Source organism: Schistocerca piceifrons, chromosome 5, assembly GCF_021461385.2.
Source record: "Schistocerca piceifrons isolate TAMUIC-IGC-003096 chromosome 5, iqSchPice1.1, whole genome shotgun sequence".
NCBI lineage: Eukaryota > Metazoa > Arthropoda > Insecta > Orthoptera > Acrididae > Schistocerca > Schistocerca piceifrons.
Window position 1 is genome coordinate 164,587,266 of NC_060142.1, and position 19,730 is coordinate 164,606,995.

Here is a 19,730-nt window from a genome sequence, read left to right on the forward strand (position 1 = left end):
TTTTCGATTCTTTTGTAAAGCCTGTACTACAAATGTTATCTGTATTGTTATGTTCTTTAATGATGTATTTTGTACCTTTGTAATTTTATTTTCATGTTGTAAATTTATAATTGTATAGACACCACTTCTTCAAATTAAGTTACATTTCACTGCACACGTTTCTGTTGGTCATAGTATATGGACAATATGTGAGAAGTAGGGACTGATAGTGTTTGCACGTATGTTAATAATTCAGCAAGGGACTGGTTAACAGCATTGCTGGTTCTAAGGACAATTCCAGAAACTTTGTGAGTGCACAAGTGGTGGTTTATGGACTTGCTATATTGTCCGCAAGACTCTTCGATGGTGATTGTGCATCTGCACATTTGCAACAGATGGCTGCTGGCCGTCTCTACAAGGACTACAGTGGGTCTGCGTCTTTGCTGACTCACCAGTATCATTATTTCTACAAGGACTGCAGTGGGTCTTCACCTCTGGTGGCCCACCAATACCACAACCTCTACCAGGACTACAGTGGGTCTGCACCTCTGGTGGCCCACCAATACCGTAATCTCTACCAGGACTACAGTGGGTCTACTCTGTGATGACCTACTTACCAATATTCTTCAAAACTTCGAATGACTCTGCTGTGGGTTTGCTCTGTTGTGACCCATTACTTGTCTGCATGTCGAGAGTCATCACTGTCTTTCCGTTGGAAGGACAACACTACTTCTTCAAGACTGCATGGAAATCCACTACTTCCGTGTGCATTTTCTTTTACTGCTCAGACTTTGAGAAAAACACTGCAATGTTACTGTGATGAATGATCAGGACTGTCTTTATGGACTGTGAGAAAATTTTAGCTTTTGACCAACAATGTATCAATAAGTGTGTGCATTTGATATCTTTGTAATTGTAATTATGAAAAATTTAATCAAATCATTATTGGCCACTGCCCAAAATAATTTGTAAAATTTTTTTTTGGGGAGCATGGGGGCTATGTAAGTAGGCTGTTTAGGTTTTCTTATTGGTAACGCCACCTCTGTATAAAAATCACTGGCTGTGCTGTGTGCAGTCTGTGTCTAGTTTGCTTTGTTGTCTGCCATTGTAGTGTTGGGCAGCGGCAGCTGGAAGTTAACAGCGCGTAGCGTCGTGCAGTTGGAGGTGAGCCGCCAGCAGTGGTGGACGTGGGGAGAGAGATGGCGGAGTTTTGTAATTTGTCATGAACTGATATATATATTATGACTATTAAGGTAAATACATTGTTTGTTCTCTATTAAAATCTTTCATTTGCTAACTATGCCTATCAGTAGTTAGTGCCTTCCGTAGTTTGAATCTTTTATTTAGCTGGCAGTAGTGGCGCTCGCTGTATTGCAGTAGTTCCAGTAACGAAGATTTTTGTGAGGTAAGTGGTTAGTGAAACGTATAGGTTAATGTTAGTCAGGGCCATTCTTTTGTAGGGATTTTTTGAAAGTCAGATTGCGTTGCGCTAAAAAATATTGTGTGTCAGTTAAAGGACAGTCGTGTATAATTGTTCTAATGGGACGTTTCATCTTATGAGTCAGCGTGATCAGCAAATGACAGATTTTGAAAGGGGCCACATTGTGGGTATCCATTGGACGGGCTTGTCGGATCTTCCAATATGCAGATTTGTGGGGCATTCGGAGGTTATACTGATCCAATGTTGGACTGCATGCGAACGTGAGGGGAGGCATGCTCATCTTCAAGGTTCTGGTCGACCACGTCTGACCAACATAATGGAGAATCGTCATATTTTGCATCAAGTACGTTGTAGCCCCTTCAGATATGTGCTGCCATCCGAGAACAAGTATTGGACTCTCTGGGACATTTTGCCATGTCACCACTCACCATTGGTCGAAGGCGAGCAGCAGCAGGACTAGGGGATTACTGTCCCATGGATAGGCTGCCATTAACAGCTCACGGGGATTGGTGCCGTGATTGAGCAACATGGACTGCTGATGAATAGCGATGGACTGTGTTCCGCGAGGTATCGCGGTTTTGCACTACCCTGGATAACCACTGTTGGCGAGTATGTTAACGACCTGAGGAGTGGTCAATTTTTCCAATGTTTTATAGAGGCACAGCGCCGTTACTTTTGGCATCATGGTGCCGAGAGCAGTTGAGAATGACTTCGGGACACGGCTGGTAAAGATTGAGGAAACTCTAATGGTACAGCGGCGCCTCACTAACATCTGCTCCCTCATGTGTCATGCCTCATGTGGTAATATCATGGTGCCATTCAATAGGACAGTGCTTGTCCATACATGGCACTTGTCTGTAAGAACTTGAAACTTCTTTATTTAAATGAGTGTGTCTGTACTTAAATTGCAGAATGACTGAGAAGATGAAACTTCCACGTTATTTGATTCTGAAACAGCTGAGTAAAACTGAGCGTACTGGGCCTACTTTCTCTTTACTTTTTCTTATCATGTCAACAGTGACCCACAATATTCTAACGCAATGCAATCTGACTGCTCAAAAAATTACAACCTGACTTCAAATAATTAATTCAAAAGAATAGCCCTGATTAAAAAGAAATCTTAACAATAACCTATACATTTCATTAAGCACTTACCTCACACAAATCTTCATTACGCCAACTACTGCAATACAGCGAGCGTCAATACTGCCAGCTAAATAAAAGATTCTAACCACGAAAGTCACTAACTACTAATAGGCATGTGGTTAGCAAAGCAAAGATTTTGTTGCACACCAAATAATGTATTTTTTATCTTAATAATGTGACATCCAGTTCAAACACAAATATAAATCGTCATTGACATCTAGTACAAAGGCATACAGGGTGTTACAAATAGGTACGGCCAAACTTTCAGGAAACATTCCTCACACACAAATAAAGAAATGATGTTATGTGGACATGTGTCCGGGAACGCTTAATTTCCATGTTAGAGCTCATTTTAGTTTCGTCAGTATGTACTGTACTTCCTCGATTCACCGCCAGTTGGCCCAATTGAAGGAAGGTAATGTTGACTTCGGTGCTTGTGTTGATATGCGACTCATTGCTCTACAGTACTAGCATCAAGCACATCAGTACCTAGCATCAGCAGGTTAGTGTTCATCACGAACGTGGTTTTGCAGTCAGTGCAGTGTTTACAAATGCGGAGTTGGTAGATGCCCATTTGCTGTATGGAGTAGCACGGGGCAATAGCCGTGGCGCGGTACGTTTGTATCGAGACAGATTTCCAGAACGAAGGTGTCCCGACAGGAAGACGTTCAAAGCAATTGATCGGCGTCTTAGGGAGCACGGAACATTCCAGCCTATGACTCGCGACTGGGGAAGACCGAGAACGACGAGGACACCTGCAATGGACGAGGCAATTCTTCGTGCAGTTGACGATAACCCTAATGTCAGCGTCAGAGAAGTTGCTGCCGTACAAGGTAACGTTGACCACGTCACTGTATGGAGAGTGCTACGGGAGAACCAGTTGTTTCCGTACCATGTACAGCGTGTGCAGGCACTATCAGCAGCTGATTGGCCTCCACGGGTACACTTCTGCGAATGGTTCATCCAACATTGTGTCAATCCTCATTTCAGCGCAAATGTTCTCTTTACGGATGGGGCTTCATTCCAAGGTGATCAAATTGTAAATTTTCACAATCAACATGTGTGGGCTGACGAGAATCCACACGCAATTGTGCAATCACGTCATCAACACAGATTTTCTGTGAACGTTTGGGCAGGCATTGTTGGTGATGTCTTGATTGGACCCCGAGTTCTTCCACCTACACTCAATGGAGCACGTTATGATTTCATACGGGATACTCTACCTGTGATGCTAGAACACGCACCTTTACAAGTACGACACATGTGGTTCATGCACGATGGAGCTCCTGCACATTTCAGTCGAAGTGTCCGTACGCTTCTCAACAACAGATTTGGTGACCGATGGATTGGTAGAGGCGGACCAATTCCATGGCCTCCACACTCTCCTGACCTCAACCCTCTTGACTTTCATTTATGGGGGCATTTGAAAGTTCTTGTCTACGCAACTCCGGTACCAAATGTAGAGACTCTTCGTGCTCGTATGGTGGACGGCTGTGATACAATACGCCATTCTCCAGGGCTGCATCAGCGCATCAGGGATTCCATGCGACGGAGGGTGGATGCATGTATCCTCGGTAACGGAGGACATTTTGAACATTTCCTGTAACAAAGTGTTTGAAGTCACGCTGGTACGTTCTGTTGCTGTGTGTTTCCATTCCATGATTAATGTGATTTGAAGAGAAGTAATAAAATGAGCTCTAACATGGAATGTAAGCGTTTCCGGACACATGTCCACATAACATATTTTCTTTCTTTGTGTGTGAGGAATGTTTCCTGGAAGTTTGGCCGTACCTTTTTGTAACACCCTGTATAATCATGAATAATATTCAATCTCCAAGTCGAACATTTACAGATCGTTAGCCTACGCTAACACTTCAGGCCTCTACCCTCCATCAATGCTAACTTCTCACATCTCACATCCATCACTGCTGGCTGTTCACCTCCAACTGCCCAACAGTACTGCCATCACTGCTGGCGACTAACTTCCAACTGCCCAACACTACTGGCGGTTAACTTCCAACAACGAGTCCAACCAGCCACAGAGTCTTTTACAAAGAAAGAGCAGTCTCAGAGATCCAGTGCAAAGCGCTACATAGCGCTGCCAATCACAGAAGCAGCCTACTTACATAGCCCCCCCCCCCCCCCCCCCCCATCCTGCTCCCCACAAAAAATTATTAATTATATTGGGCAGTGACCTGGATTAATTTGTTAAAATTTGTATGTTAACAATATCACATAAATCAAATGCATGCAATTATTAATGCACTGTTGGCCAAAAGCAAATATTTTCTTCAGTCCCTAAAGACAGTCCTAATCATATATCAGAGTAGTAGTCTATGACAGTTTTATGCACAAAATCCGAACAGTCTTTAGGGGCTGTGAAGACAATATTTTCTTTTGACCAACAGTGCATGAATAATTGTGTGCATCTGATCTATTTGATATTGTTAATATAAAAAAAATTAACAAATTGGTTCTGGCCACTGCCCAATATAATTAGTAAAATTTTTTTGTAGGGAGCAGGGGGGCTATGTAAGTGGACTGTTTCTGTGATTGGCAGCGCTGTGTAGCGCTTTTCATTGGATCTCTGACTGCTCTTTCTTTGTAAGAGACTCTGTGGCTGATTGGACTCGTTGTTGGAAGATAATCGCCAGTAGTGTTGGGCAGTTGGATGTTAGTCGCCAGCAGTGGTGGAAGTAGTGTTGGGCAGTTGGAGGAGAACAGCCAGCAGTGATGGATGTTAGATGTGAGAAGTTAGCATTGATGGAGGGTTGAGGTCTGAAGTGTTAGCATAGGCTAACGATCGGTATATGTTCGACTTGGAGATTGAATATTATTCATGATTACCTTTGTACTAGATGTCAATGACGATTTAAATTTGTATTTGAACGGGATGTCATATTATTAACGTAAAAAATACAGTATTTGGTTTGTAACAAAATCTTTCCTTTGCTAACCACATCCCTGTTCGTAGTTAGTGGACTTAGTAGTTAGAATCTTTTATTTAGCTGGCGGTATTGACGCTCGCTGTGTTGCAGTAGTTGGCGTAATGAAGATTTGTGTGAGATAAGTGCTTAATGAAATGTGTAGGTTACTGTTAAGATTTCTTTTTAGTCAGGGCTAATCTTTTGAATTAATTATTTGAAGTCAGGTTGTAATTTTTTGAGCAGTCAGATTGCATTGCGTTAGAATATCGTGGGTCACTGTTGACATGATAAGAAAAAGTAAAGAGAAATTAGGCTCAGTATGTTCAGTTTTACTCAGCTGTTTCAGAATCAAATAACGTGGAAGTTTCATCTTCCCAATCATTCTGCAATTTAAGTACAGACACACTCACATAAATAAAGAAGTTTCACACTGTCTGTGTGATGCTTAGGTATTCCTGTGTCCAGCAAGATCCCAGGTCTGTTCCCGATAAAATATGTGCGGGACCGGCTCGGACGTCAACTCCACCCCTCTGCCAATATCCAGGATACCGAGGGCCAATTACTACGGTTGTGGATTAGCACGCCTCAGGAGAAGAAACAATAGGTTTATGACGCGCTTCCCAACCGAGGCTGTGCATGAGTTGGGACCAGGGGAGGTGCAATGTCGTACTGAATGGGGTAATACTGCTAAGTTCTTTGTAAATTCGACTCGATTCTGTAATTCCTGAAATACCACGTAACCCTCTACCCTTCCGCGTGCTTCGCATTTTTGTCAGGCAATGTATTATTGGTTTGTTTCTTCTTGTATTTTTCATGGACATATTTGATACTTTTTGTATTATTCATTTATGCCGTTGGGCATTACTTGTGGATAATAAACTGTGGACATGATATAACAAGTGTGAAGAGAGATGCAAATTCAGAGAGTCAGCTAAAGTGCTGAGCAGTGCAAAAGAAAGCATGTCTTTCAAGCTACATGTATTTACATAAGACACAAAAAAGACTAACATAATATACGATATTAAGAGGAAATATGCGATCCAGTGTTGCAGAAAGTTGGAGTTGTGACGCTTATACTGAGTGAGGCATAATAAGGGAAGAATGTCGAAGTGTTATCTTATCGGTTGAGGATGGTTAACGATGTGTTTTTTTTCCTACACCCTTTTGGTTCTGTTTTTGTTTTCTTTGTCAATTGCTTGATTTCAAAGTAGTACTTACACCCATTGCTTAGCTGATTTTTTTTCGATTTATTCCAATTGTCCTCTTTCGATACAAGTAGAATTCTTTTCGTTGCCTGTGCTATATCTGCTTCTTATGTCCTGTTTGCTTCGTCCGTCACGCGTTATTTTGCTTCTAAGATAGCAGAATTCCTTCAGTTTGTCTAACAACTTGGCCCTAATTTTAATGCTAAGTTTGTCGCTAATCTCACTTTCGTTGTTCCTTAACACTTTTTGTGTTTCTTTTAGTTACTCTCAATCTATATACTGTGTTCAGTAGGCTGTTCATTCCATTCCATTGGCTGGGGTGGCCGAGCGGTTCTAGGCGCTACAGTCTGGAACTGCGCGACCGCTACGGTCGCAGGTTCGAATCCTGCCTCGGGCATGGATGTGTGTGATGTCCATAGGTTAGTTATGTTTAAGTAGTTCTAAGTTCTAGGGGACTGATGACCTCAGAAGTTAAGTCCTATAGTGCTCAGAGCCATTTGAGCCATTCCATTCAACAAGTCGTAATTCTTCCTCACGTTCACAGAGCATTGCCTTGTAATGATCGAAGTTTGTCGTTGACCTTTTTCCACTATGGATTTCAATCTCACTTCTGAAACGTTCTTTTATTTCTTCCGTTGGATCTTCAATGCACATTGCGAATAGGAGAGTAGAAAGGTTGCGTCCGTGCTTTACGCTCTTTTCAATCCTAGCACATATCTCTTGATCTTGCGTTCTTATTCCCCCTTTAGGTCCTTGTGCGTTTTGTACATTACGTATCTTCCATACACTGTATATATTGTTGAACGCTTTTTGTAGGTCGACAGAGCATATCACGAGGGAGCAGTAACTGCTGCGCAGAAGCAAACCCATTTCTGACGTTCTGAGCATGACGTCACTGAGGAACAGCTCTTGGCCCGCGCGAAGTGTGCGTCTGAGCTTTGTGTTGTCGTGGTTCGTCCGTGTTGTGTTTCGTGCGTGTTGTCGTTGCCGTTTGGTTATCTTTGTAGACGTTTTTATGATCATCCATCGCCATTCGAGGTAAAGATTGTTGTTGTTGGGAGCAAACGCATCGTCTGTTGAGTCAGATGAAGAAGGAAGATTCGTGACTGCAATTGTTTTTGGCAATATCCTGCCTGATATGTCTGAGGCGTTGGCAATGGTTGAAGGAGAGAAGGAGATAGAAGATTTAGATTTTGGAGTAGGAGAATCCGATGTGCCTCCAATGTCACTGGCTTCCGATTGTAGCACTGAAGGATTTAAATATCTTGCTGGATATGTAGCTTATCGATGCAGACAGTATGACAGATCACTGGCCACACCCACTAGGGAGTTACTGACACTGCCTGAGGAGACATCGAGAGGATGGCTGGGCATGGTTTCTCGTGGCGGTTTGCTTGTGCCTTCAGAAACGTGGCTCGAAACAATTAGCTAATTTGAATTAATTTTTGCCCAGATCCATGGACACGACAGTTTGTCCAGGGAAAGTGGTGTCATCAAGAACCTGTGCGCTATACTTACCGAGCGATTCCCCACTATTCACCCAGAAATCATTAAGATTTACGCTAGGACGAGAACATTTATCCGACTGCGTTGGCTGTCTGCAAAGGACAAGTCAAAGAAAACAGTTGCCGCTCAGCAACGGAAAGCAAGGAAGTGGTATTTGTCATCGCTTTAGAATGTAAATAAACAATATTTGCGAAAGTTAAATAATATATAAACTTAGTGATAGAAGTGAAGGTCCTCTGACTGTATTTGTTTCACAACTAGCAAGACTCTATACTGACAGTGCCAAGGATTGGCTTATTGTTTCCCACACTACACACCAACTTTGCTGAACGGCGGACTCGGTAAGTTAATTTACCACTATTTCCTGTAAATCGTATTTTGCAGCACTTTCTTGATTCAATGCCCTTTTATATAAGTGAATTTTAACAACTAGGGCAAACATTATACATCCACCTTGATAAAAATATAAGCCAAAGGTTTGAGGTGTGAGAAAATTAAGAATGTGTGTGTGTGTGTGTGTGTGTGTGTGTGTGTGTGTGTGTGTCAGTTCAGGTAGGTAATTCAAATGCTTCCTACAAATGAGGCAATTGCATAATTTCTTGAGTGAAAACGACAGTGTTTTTGTAGACATGATGTAAACAGAATATAAATGAGCGTTACATAGAGCTTGTCTACAAGTTAACACTTTTCCCAGAGCCAAATTTAGATAATTGAATGCTCATTTCGAACGTTTACTTCGTAGAGTACTGCAAAACAGATTGTACTTTGCACTTATTTTTGTATAGTTTGATCTATAGACGCTTGATTTTATTAAAGTCAGCATTCAGCAGTGTCTGTTTAAAGCTGGACAAGCTACAGAATATAGCAGTAACTTTCTAGAAATAGCAGAATAACAATTTACCTTTTACTATTTCTGTAGAAACTGAAACATTTCACAAATACATCGCTTAAATGCGCGGGCTGCGTCTTGTAGCACTGTTGCAGAGGCAGCGGCGGTTCCTTCGTGACGTCACAGCCTCAGCCAATGGCAGGACAGAACGCTTACTGCTCAACCTTATTTTTTTTACGGACCTTGAGAGCATATGAAATTACCTCTCTGGTGCCTTTACCGCATCTAAAGCCAAACTAATCGTAGTCTAACAGATCCTCAATTTTCTTTTCCATTCTTTTGTTTATTATTACTTTTGCCTGCAACTTGGATGCATGAGTTTTTAAGTTTATTACACGGCAATTCGCACTATTGTTATCTTCGGCGTTGTGTTGATGATATTCTTCAGAAAGTCTGATGAGATGCCCCGCCTCTGCACGTTAACTTCAATAATCGTTTTTGTTGGTACTTTCTCCAACGGTTTTAGAAATTCCACAGGAGTGTTATCTGCTTCCCCTGTTTTGTTTGACTGCTCGTCCTCCAAAACTCTGTCAGACTCTGACTCCCTCCTTTGTCTTCCCGGTCGAGAGACATTTTATATTTAATTTATTCAAAAGTAGTTTTTCTGTATGCTGAATCTGTTCCTCCGATCGCAATTTCCTTTCCGGTTTCTTCCGATTCTCGCAGTCATTTCGCTTTAGCTTGTGTGTGTTTCCTATTGATTTTATCTGCTACCCAAAATTTCTTCGCAGTTCCTTTCTTATAGCTATATTGGTCTATATAACTACTGTGATTGCTCCTGGGCGGTTAATTTGTTCTCAGCCGAACTATGTGCTGTAGTATTTACTGTCGTAGTATTTATAACCTAAGAGAACTTAAAGTACACATCAAGTGTTGGACTGACGAGGAGGACAGTGTTGTCCCACTTTCGAAGGCAGACATGCGAAGTTGTTCCAATACTCTGGAGAAATAAAAAAAATGGAACAATAAGAACCTCCTTTAACAGTCCATATGATTCTCTTCCCTGTAGAAGGAATACACTGTGGGCGTAGTATACTTCAAATCGCCCCGAAACACACCACGGTCCACTGCAAGAACATACATCGCTTAGCCAGGCTGTAGACTACCTTCGTCAAGAGTATGCCTGATAAAGTTTACAGTTTGTTAATACTATGGCCCTACACGTAATCGTGGCACATCGAGCTTCCTTGAGTACTGTAACCAGGCTGTTCGCGATTTGTAGCCGTCATTTCCGTTTAAATTATTGTGGCGTTTCATTAACTTTGCAGTGAGCTATATCATTTATCAGAAAGATCAATGTAATGAAGGATTCTTTAACGCCACCACGTATCCTGTGAGATACAATCCTTCACTGCTGTATATGGCCACATTTCTGTTTTCGACATGTCAGTTATAATAATATGTCTTTTGCTTTGTGTCATTGTTTGCGGTCTCTGAGCAATAGATCTTGACATATCGATCTAGTTGTCCAACTACCATTTAACAGTCCTCTAAACGGATATGTTTAATTGTGAGACGGTATACCAAACATTGCACAACAGTAATTGCCTTAGAGTGTGATCTTTTTGCACCAAATTCTGGTCATATCTGAAGTACACGTTCCGCCTTGTGAGTGAGTATCTTATGAGATGCTACAACCTACCAATAAGTATATATCATCTCGTTGATTGTCTCTGGGTTTGTTCAACCTTCCTAACACAGGAACATAATGACCTCACTGAATTCGTTACCACATCTAAATTCTCCTTATCGACTGGATGAAAGGTTAAGACGTCAGAGTGGCAAGTCATGAAGTGTCACCGTATTATTCATCAGTTTGCTACAATAACTGGTAATTGGATCGAAATCACTATTGAACAACTTGCGTATTTTTTTTTACATCGAATAACCATTTAAATGTTTTTAGTTTTAAAGAAATCTGTTGCCGAATTAGAAATATAAACTCCATGAACTGCAATGAGTTTCGGGGAAGCAATACTGACTGATATCCTTTTTCTTCTTATTATTATTTATGTATGGATAGTATATAACACATTGTATGAAGTATCTGAGCACTTCCTATACATAATTTTTTTGTCATGCACGTTTCTTTATTCTCTACTTCCATGTTTGATTGTCTGATTCTCTTTCATTTTGTCTTGACTGCTTTTCTCTCTTACGTTTCAAAGGTTATATTTTATAAATAAGTGACTCACAAAATTCCTTTGTTATTAATAGTCTTAACTCTAATTGGAACCTGTCGCCTGAAGTTTCTATTATTAGCGAAATAAACTAACCAGACGACGATAATGAGAATACGAGAATAGACAGGATAGCGAAACAGTTGGATTCCATTACTTGGACCGGACATAGTTCAGACGGAAGAAAGGAAGGAAGATTAAAATTTAACGTTGCGTCGACGACGAGATCGTTAGAAACGGAGCACAGGTTCGGTTAGGGTGGGGGCTGAGAAGGCATTTGGCAGTGTCCCTTTCGAATGGACCCTCCTGGTTTGCACTAGTCGATTAAGGCAGGCAGCTAGAAATTTAAACCAAGCTGGTCGAAGGGTGGTTTGAACCTCTCTCCTCCCGAATGCGAGGCCAGTGTGCTAACCACTGCACCACTTAGTACGTACTAATTAATGGAGTCCATCAGTGCAGCTTTCATGTTCGTGTAATATCGTCACTCCAACCGTGCAAAATACACTAGGTTAAGAGCTATTCACTGCAAATTAACGATTTTTTGTTGACGATTAAGCAGTAATCGACGAACCCAACAACGTTTCCTAAGTATTTGTAAAAAGGTTTGTTCATAGATATTTGTAACATGAGGTTCTGTTCCGAGCACTTACCTTCGTCTTGTCTGCATCAACTGCGGCAACTTTACCACTGAGGGGAAGCTCCTGTAACAAAACGAAACAAATTAACTGGTGTTGTATGACGTATTAAATTACAGAGATATACAGAATTTATCACGACTAATAGCAAAAACTAGTACGAATGAAAAAGTGTAGTAATAGAAGGAAACATGTTCCACTACACATGGATCCGCAGATTAGCCGATTGTGAGTTGATTTCCAATGCGTGCTTACGAACCGCCGCTGACTTCAGTATGAAATTGTTTCTTGGCTAGGTTCAAATGGTTCAAATGGCTCTGAGCACAATGGGACTTAACTACTGTGGTCATCAGTCCCCTAGAACTTAGAACTACTTAAACCTAACTAACCTAAGGACATCACACACATCCATGCCCGAGGCAGGATTCGAACCTGCGACCGTAGCAGTCACGCGGTTCCAGACTGCGCGCCTAGAACCGCTAGACCACCGCGGCCGGTAATCTTGGCTAGGTGAAAAGTATTTGAAATGTGTGCGCGTGTGCGATTTCCTAAGGGACCAAACTGCTGACGTCATTGGCCCATAGACTTACACACTACTTAAACTAACTTAATCTAACTTATGCTAGGAAAAACACACACACCGATGCCCGAGGGAGGACTCGAACGTCCGGCGGGAGGGGCCATTTGATATGTCGTGGTTAGATTAAATGTAGCTGAAATGTGAACTTTTCGATTGCGTACCTATCTGTCCGGGTTCAAATTTCAACTGGCCGAAGTCAGAGCCGGATGCAGCCCTCAAAAGCTGCGAATGTAGAACGAGTACAGTGTCATAATAACGTTGACAGGTGAGTGTTTCATGTTCAATGATTTGGAGGTCAGTACGCCCATGCAGTATTATGCCTCCCCACGCTGTAACACCTGGGCCAGCAAAATGATCATATTCGAGAACGCTGGACGTTCCCCCATATCGCGAGAGGTAAGAGCGTGAACGCACACATAAGGCGGCCAAGCCGTGCTGACCATGGCTTATGTACGAGGTGCATTCAAATTCTAAGGCCTCCGATTTTTTTTCTCCGGACTGGAAAGAGATAGAAACATGCGCATTGTTTTAAAATGAGGCCGCGTTCATTGTCAATACGTCCCAGAGATGGCAGCACCGTACAGCAGATGGAATTTTACCGCCAGCGGCGAGAATGAGAACTGTTTTAAATACTTAAAATGGCGACGTTTTCCTTACTTGAACAGCGTGCAATTATTCGTTTTCTGAATTTGCGTGGTGTGAAACAAATTGAAATTCATCGACAGTTGAAGGAGGCATGTGGTGATGGAGTTATGGACGTGTCGAAAGTGCGTTCGTGGGTGCGACAGTTAAATGAAGGCAGAACATTGTGTGACAACAAACCGAAACAACCTCGGGCTTGCACATGCCGGTCTGACGACATGATCGAGAAAGTGAAGAGAATTGTTTTGGGGGATCGCCGAATGACCGTTGAACAGATCGCCTCCAGAGTTGGTATTTCTGTGGGTTCTGTGCAAACAATCCTGCATGACGACCTGAAAATGCGAAAAGTGTCATCCAGGTGGGTGCCACAAATGCTGACAGACGACCACATGGCTGCCCGTGTTGTATGTTGCCAAGCAATATTGACGCGCAACGACAGCATGAATGGGACTTTCTTTTCGTCGGTTGTGACAATGGATGAGACGTGGATGCCATTTTTCAATCCAGAAACAAAGCGCCAGTCAGATCAATGGAAGCACACAGATTCACCGCCACCAAAAAAATTTCGGGTAACCGCCAGTGCTGAAAAAATGATGGTGTCCATGTTCTGGGACAGCGAGGGCGTAATCCTTACCCATTGCGTTCCAAAGGGCACTACGGTAACAGGTGCATCCTACGAAAATGTTTTGAAGAACAAATTCCTTCCTGCACTGCAACAAAAACGTCCGGGAAGGGCTGTGTGTGTGCTGTTTCACCAAGACAACGCACCCGCACATCGAGCTAACGTTACGCAACAGTTTCTTCGTGATAACAACTTTGAAGTGATACCTCATGCTCCCTACTCACCTGACCTGGCTCCTAGTGACTTTTGGCTTTTTCCAACAATGAAAGACACTCTCCGTGGCCGCACATTCACCAGCCGTGCTGCTATTGCCTCAGCGATTTTCCAGTGGTCAAAACAGACTCCTAAAGAAGCCTTCGCCGCTGCTATGGAATCACGGCGTCAGCGTTGTGAAAAATGTGTACGTCTGCAGGGCGATTACGTCGAGAAGTAACGCCAGTTTCATCGATTTCGGGTGAGTAGTTAATTAGAAAAAAAATCGGAGGCCTTAGAACTTGAATGCACCTCGTATTGCTTTAAAACTTGGCTGTTACTCTGCGTTTGGTTTCCCTATGTTATTGTGGTACCTCCTCTTCCTAAGTATAGCAGTAGCGGTGTGTATTGATATTTGCAGCGTGTACCATCTTTGGTCTGGTGCTTATAGTTCTGGCTTGGTGGTGTGGAGCCAGTCGGTCGGTTGGAGAGGATCAGCAAGCAAGTCTCCGCGCGGCGCAGTCGGGTGGGCCCGCTGGCGGTCTCTATGCAGTGTTGGAGCGTGTGGGGGCTGTTCTGAGTTCTATGAGGTTCGTGGCTCACCGACCCAGGACATGAAAGTTGAGTGGTGATCTTTGTACCGAACCACGTCTGTTGGTTCGCTGTGTCTCAGTGGCCGCTCGTTTGAAGTGGGAAATCTGGGTTCTTGGGCCAGGATCCAGGTCCAGCACAAATTTTCATAGTCACTAATAAATTGTAGAGCTGATGTCTAATCGTATTCGCCAGTTGCAAATACATCGCTCCTGTTTCACTGGATGTAGATCGTCAGCAGCGTCTGCATCTTCAAGCACGGGTGCATGTCTGAAGGACATTGCATGGTACTATATAGGCACTCTAAAAATGCAGACATTACAAAATTGTGCTGAACAGTAGTTGATATGCCCGATTACGTACGCACGACACGTTATATTTACACTGATGATCCAGAACGTTATGATCACCGACCTATTATCGATCGCCCCATCCAGGCGATAGCAGCGTCACTAGGCAAGGAATGACTGCTAGTCAATAGTCAAATACACGTTCGGTGCATGTGGTATCAGAGTATCAGTGAGCTTGCTGTCCGTGTGTAGAAAGGGGAAGGCGCGCAATCTATCTGAGTTCGACTGAGTGCAGACTGTGTTGGCCCGAAGCCTCAGCAGTAGCATTTCGGAAACTGCACGACTTGTCGGGTGTTCGAAGATTGCTGTGGTGAGTGTCCTCAACACGTGACGAGACCGAGGTGAAACCACGTCCAGGCGTCGTGGGGTTGGGCGGCCACCCCTCATTACAGATGTCTGACGTCGTAGGCCGGGCAGATTAATAAAACAGGACAGACGGCGAACTGTGGCGGAACTAACTGTGGTGTCACCGCAAGGCACCACACTGGCTAGGTTGTAGGCTTCAAATCGGTCGCGGTCCGTCAGTACACATCGGACCCGCGAGTCGACACTGTCGACGCTAGCAGACCGAGCGCCGCCACTCGGCTGGTCATACGAGACAAGCTAGCGCACTGGCCAGTTCTACAGCCGACTTTAATGGGAATGGTTCACTTGTTATGGATTCAGAGATCTCATTTGCACAGACGCTAGTTAGCATAGCTTTCAGCTAAGTCAGTAGCTACTACCTAGCCAGGCGCCACATACAGTTTATGCATTGACAATTGATCTATATGTGTGAAACAATCAGAATTGTAAAGAAGTATTCACAGTTCAGTCTATAACGGCACTTGTAAATATTATTGTACAAAGTCAAGATCGACGTTCAGCGCTGATGCTGAATTAAAGCTAAGTATTTAATTGTATTCCTGTCTACTAACTTTCTAATCACCTAAGATGTTCCAGATACATCCCGTCAAGTATAGTTCATTGATCCTCTCGTCAGCCTACGTGACCAACGCGTGCAATTAATGGCCACACCTCGTGATCAGACTAAGAGTCCAATTACGTGACTCAGCTGGGTCACCCTTTTCCATGAGGCCGTAGTTCTGCCTCATACATAACACTAACATCAGACTTAAATACTGGGCAGAGTACAAGTGTGACGCAGCTGACGACACATGCATGTGCCAATGTGAAAACCACATCACTTACGACTACGACTAAAATGGGCACGTGACCATTGGCACTGGACGTTGGCACAGTGGCAGAGCGTTGCACAGTCTGATGAATCTCGATACTTTCTTCACCATGCTGATGGGAGGGCGCGAATTCGTCGTCTTTCGGGTGAACACATCCTTGACACTTGTACGGCGGGACGGAGATAAGCTGGCGGTCGCACAGAGTAGCCGCGCTGTCTGGGGCGTTTTGTCACGGCCCATGCGGCTCCCCCCGTCGGAGGTTCGAGCCTTCGAGCCCTTCCCCCGGGAATGGGTGTGTGTGTTGGCCATAGCGTAAGTTAGTTTAAGTTAGATTAAGTAGCATGTAGGCTTAGGGACCGATGACCTAAGTTGTTTGGTCCCATAAGACCTTACCACAAATGTCCAATTTTTAGAAGCTGGCGGCGGCGGCTCTATTATTGTCTGGAGAACATTCTCGTGAGCATCCATGTGTCCAGTGGAGATCGTGTAAGGCACCACGACGGCCAAGGAATATCGCATACTGGTTGCGGACCGCGCACACCGCTTTATGACGATCATGTTTCCCGACGCCAGCGGCATTTTTCAACAAAATAAAGCGTCATGTCGAAGACCAGGAGTGTGATGGAGTGGTTCGAGGAATACAGTGACGAGTTCCGGTTGATGTACTGGTCCTCCCAACTCGCCAGATCTGAACCCGGTCGAACACATCATGGATGTGATTTTACATGGCGTCAGAGCTCATCGCCCCACTCCCCAGCATTTACGGGAATTAGGTGACTTGTGCGTACCGATGTGGTGCCAACTCGCTTCAGCGACATACGAAGGCCTCATTGCTTCCATGCCACGATGCGTCGCCGCCGTTATCCGCGCCAAACGTGAACATACCGGCTATTAGGCAGGTGGTCATAATGTTCTGGCCCATCAGTGAACATGTGTTCAGGATCAGCTTCAGTTACTGTAACAGTCGCCGACCGTACGCAGGTCTTCCTGCACTGTCTTGCAGTCTTCAAGCGTTGCAATGGTCGTATAAACAATGGCATCGTGTGTAAAAAGCCTCACGGAGATTTTGAAATTATCCACTATACCATTTATACACATTGTAAACAAAAGAGGTCCTGTAACACTCTTTTGTGGTACTCCAGAAATTACGTTTACATCTGTCGATTTCGTCAAGTTAAGAATAACATATTGTGTTCATTGGCATCCTCAAAAGGGAAGGAGGGGCAGGGGCAAGAGGGACACTTGAGCCCTCCTGGAATCTGTGCTAGATTCAAAATTCTCTAGAAATGATACTGTCTAATTCTACATTGGCAAGGGGCAATGCAGTGGTTTTAATAAATACTGTGTTGTTTGGTTGTCAGATTGTTTACTAGAAATTTGATCGTTTTCTTATCATGCTGGGAGCTTCCGCGTCATTTTGCAAACTTGAGTTTGTACAGTCCATAATGAAATACTGAATGATATAGTTCCGACGCCTAGCACAGCGTAAACTTGGCTGGATTATGCCTGCCGGATACCCGTCTCCAATTTCCACAAGAACAGCCCCTTCGGTTGCACGCAGCTTAATCTCAAAAGTGAGTCTATGTATGACCAGTCAGCAATTACTGAGACTTCATTTAGCTTTACACGGCAGAGTATGAAGAGCACGGTGGTGCTATACTTCATTTATGGACCCAAATACAGAAAAAAATTAAAAATTCCTGCGATGAATGAAAGGAAAAATATAGTGAAATATGAGGGTCCAAAAGGTGTTTGGACCTTCTTAAACTAAATGGTTTTTTATTTATGTATTTTTAACCCAATCTGATTAGGATCATCAGGCCCTCTTTTACATCAGACCAGTATTTCACAAATACAGTGCCTTCTTTTACATCTCATAATTACCTAAGAAATAACAATTTTAATATGACAGATAGTATTAAAATGATTGACTGATGAGCCAGTGTGATTAAATTATATTGGCAATGAACTAATAAAGTTAGTACTGGCGGTACTTTTCCTGCTGCAGCTGCTGCCACTAGTGATAATAGTAACAACAACAACAATAATAATAGATAATGATGATGGTAATAACAATAATGCCAGTGGCAGATGTAAGAAGAATTTATAGGCGTAGGAAATGGATGTTTTTTGATACAGCGAGTTCAGGGGAAAGGAATTTTAATGAGGCTACATCAGCTACGAATACTGGGAAATGAGGAAGAGAAGGTTGGAAAGAGGGATGTACAGGGTAACGAGTGCCTACAGGAACAATGATAATTATTGTTGTTGCTTTAGCCGGCCGGTGTAGCCGAGCGGTTCTAGGCGCTTCAGTCTGGAACCGCGCGACCACTACTGTCGCAGGTTCGAATCCTGCCTCGGGCATGGATGTGTGTGATGTCCTTAGGTTAGTTAGGTTTAAGTAGTTCTACGTTCTAGGGGACTGATGACCTCAGATGTTAAGTCCCATAGTGCTCAGAGCCATTTGAACCATTTTGTTGTTGCTTTAGTAGATATGTCATTAACTGCATTCTGAACCTGGAGGTGTTATTCTGTTCTCTAATACGACGCGAGAGGTTATTCCAGAGTTGGATTTCTGCTAATGAGAGCTTCGAGAAAGCGGCTTAACGATGGAGTAAGACCCACAGGATTTTGCTCTGATGGGAGCGGGTGTTTCTGCGATGTTGTTCAGACAAGACTGTTAAAGTCGAGGAGAGATAGGGGGGGGCAGTGTTCGTTGATAAGATAGTATAGAAGGCACAGGGAATGGAAGTCTCCGCACTTGTCTGCACGCAGCCAGGGTAGCAATGCATATGATGGTGAAATGTGATCAAAGAGTCGAACATCACAGGTACAACGAGCACAGGCATTCATAACCAGTTCCAGGTGCCGCCAGCTTTCATGAGAAAGGCCTTGCAAAATTACATAGCTATAATCAATAATTGGGAATGTAATTGGGAATGTAAGTGTTTGTATAAGTTTCTTTTTCAGGTCAAGAGGAAAGAGGTTTTTATATTTTTGTAGGGGATGGAGAGATGCTGATGACTTCTTGCACAGCCCAATTCAGAGTTTCATCTTACTCCTATACTCTTTGCTGAAGTAGAGAAGTTGATATTTGTTCCATTTAGGGTTAAAGATGGTATGGATTCCCGCTATTTCGGGCCAATGACCTTAGAATGACTAGCCAGTACCGCTTGGGTTTTGGATGGGTTGACCTTTAACCGTATATCCTGCGCACATTTTGATGGTGCACACATGTCGGTATTAAGGTTCTCGATAGCTGTCTTCAGGTTTATTGGTCTTGCACTTAGATACAACTAGAGGTTATTAGCGCACATGCAATGGTTGTAATGATGTGTAACAACAGTAATACGACAAAAAATGTATAAAAATGGAAGTAAGACGGTACATTAATTGCTTGAATCAGAGCCCTGTGAGACTAGGCAAATAATAGTGAAATAACGCACCTCATCAGTAATGGATGTATGAGTATGGAAGAAAAAAGTTTTAGTTAGTACTAAAAGTAAGCCGGCCGTTGTGGCCGAGCGGTTCTAGGCGCTTCAGTTCGACACTGCGCTGCTGCTACGATCGCAGGTTCGAATCCTGCCTCGGGCATGGTTATGTGTGATGTCCTTAGGTTAGTTAGGTTTAAGTAGTTCTAAGTGTAGGGTACTAATGACCTCAGATG

At 43.3% G+C, this 19,730-nt stretch overlaps 1 protein-coding gene across 1 annotated transcript in view; it reads right to left on the reverse strand.

Annotated features, from left to right (window-relative positions):
* Positions 1-19,730, reverse strand: part of LOC124798505 (sodium- and chloride-dependent glycine transporter 1-like) — a 132,698-nt gene that overhangs the window by 102,486 nt on the left and 10,482 nt on the right. Inside the window, exon 2 of the mRNA XM_047261944.1 lies at positions 11,924-11,974. Coding sequence (XP_047117900.1) covers positions 11,924-11,974 — 51 coding nt within the window. The remainder of the gene's footprint in view (positions 1-11,923; positions 11,975-19,730) is intronic.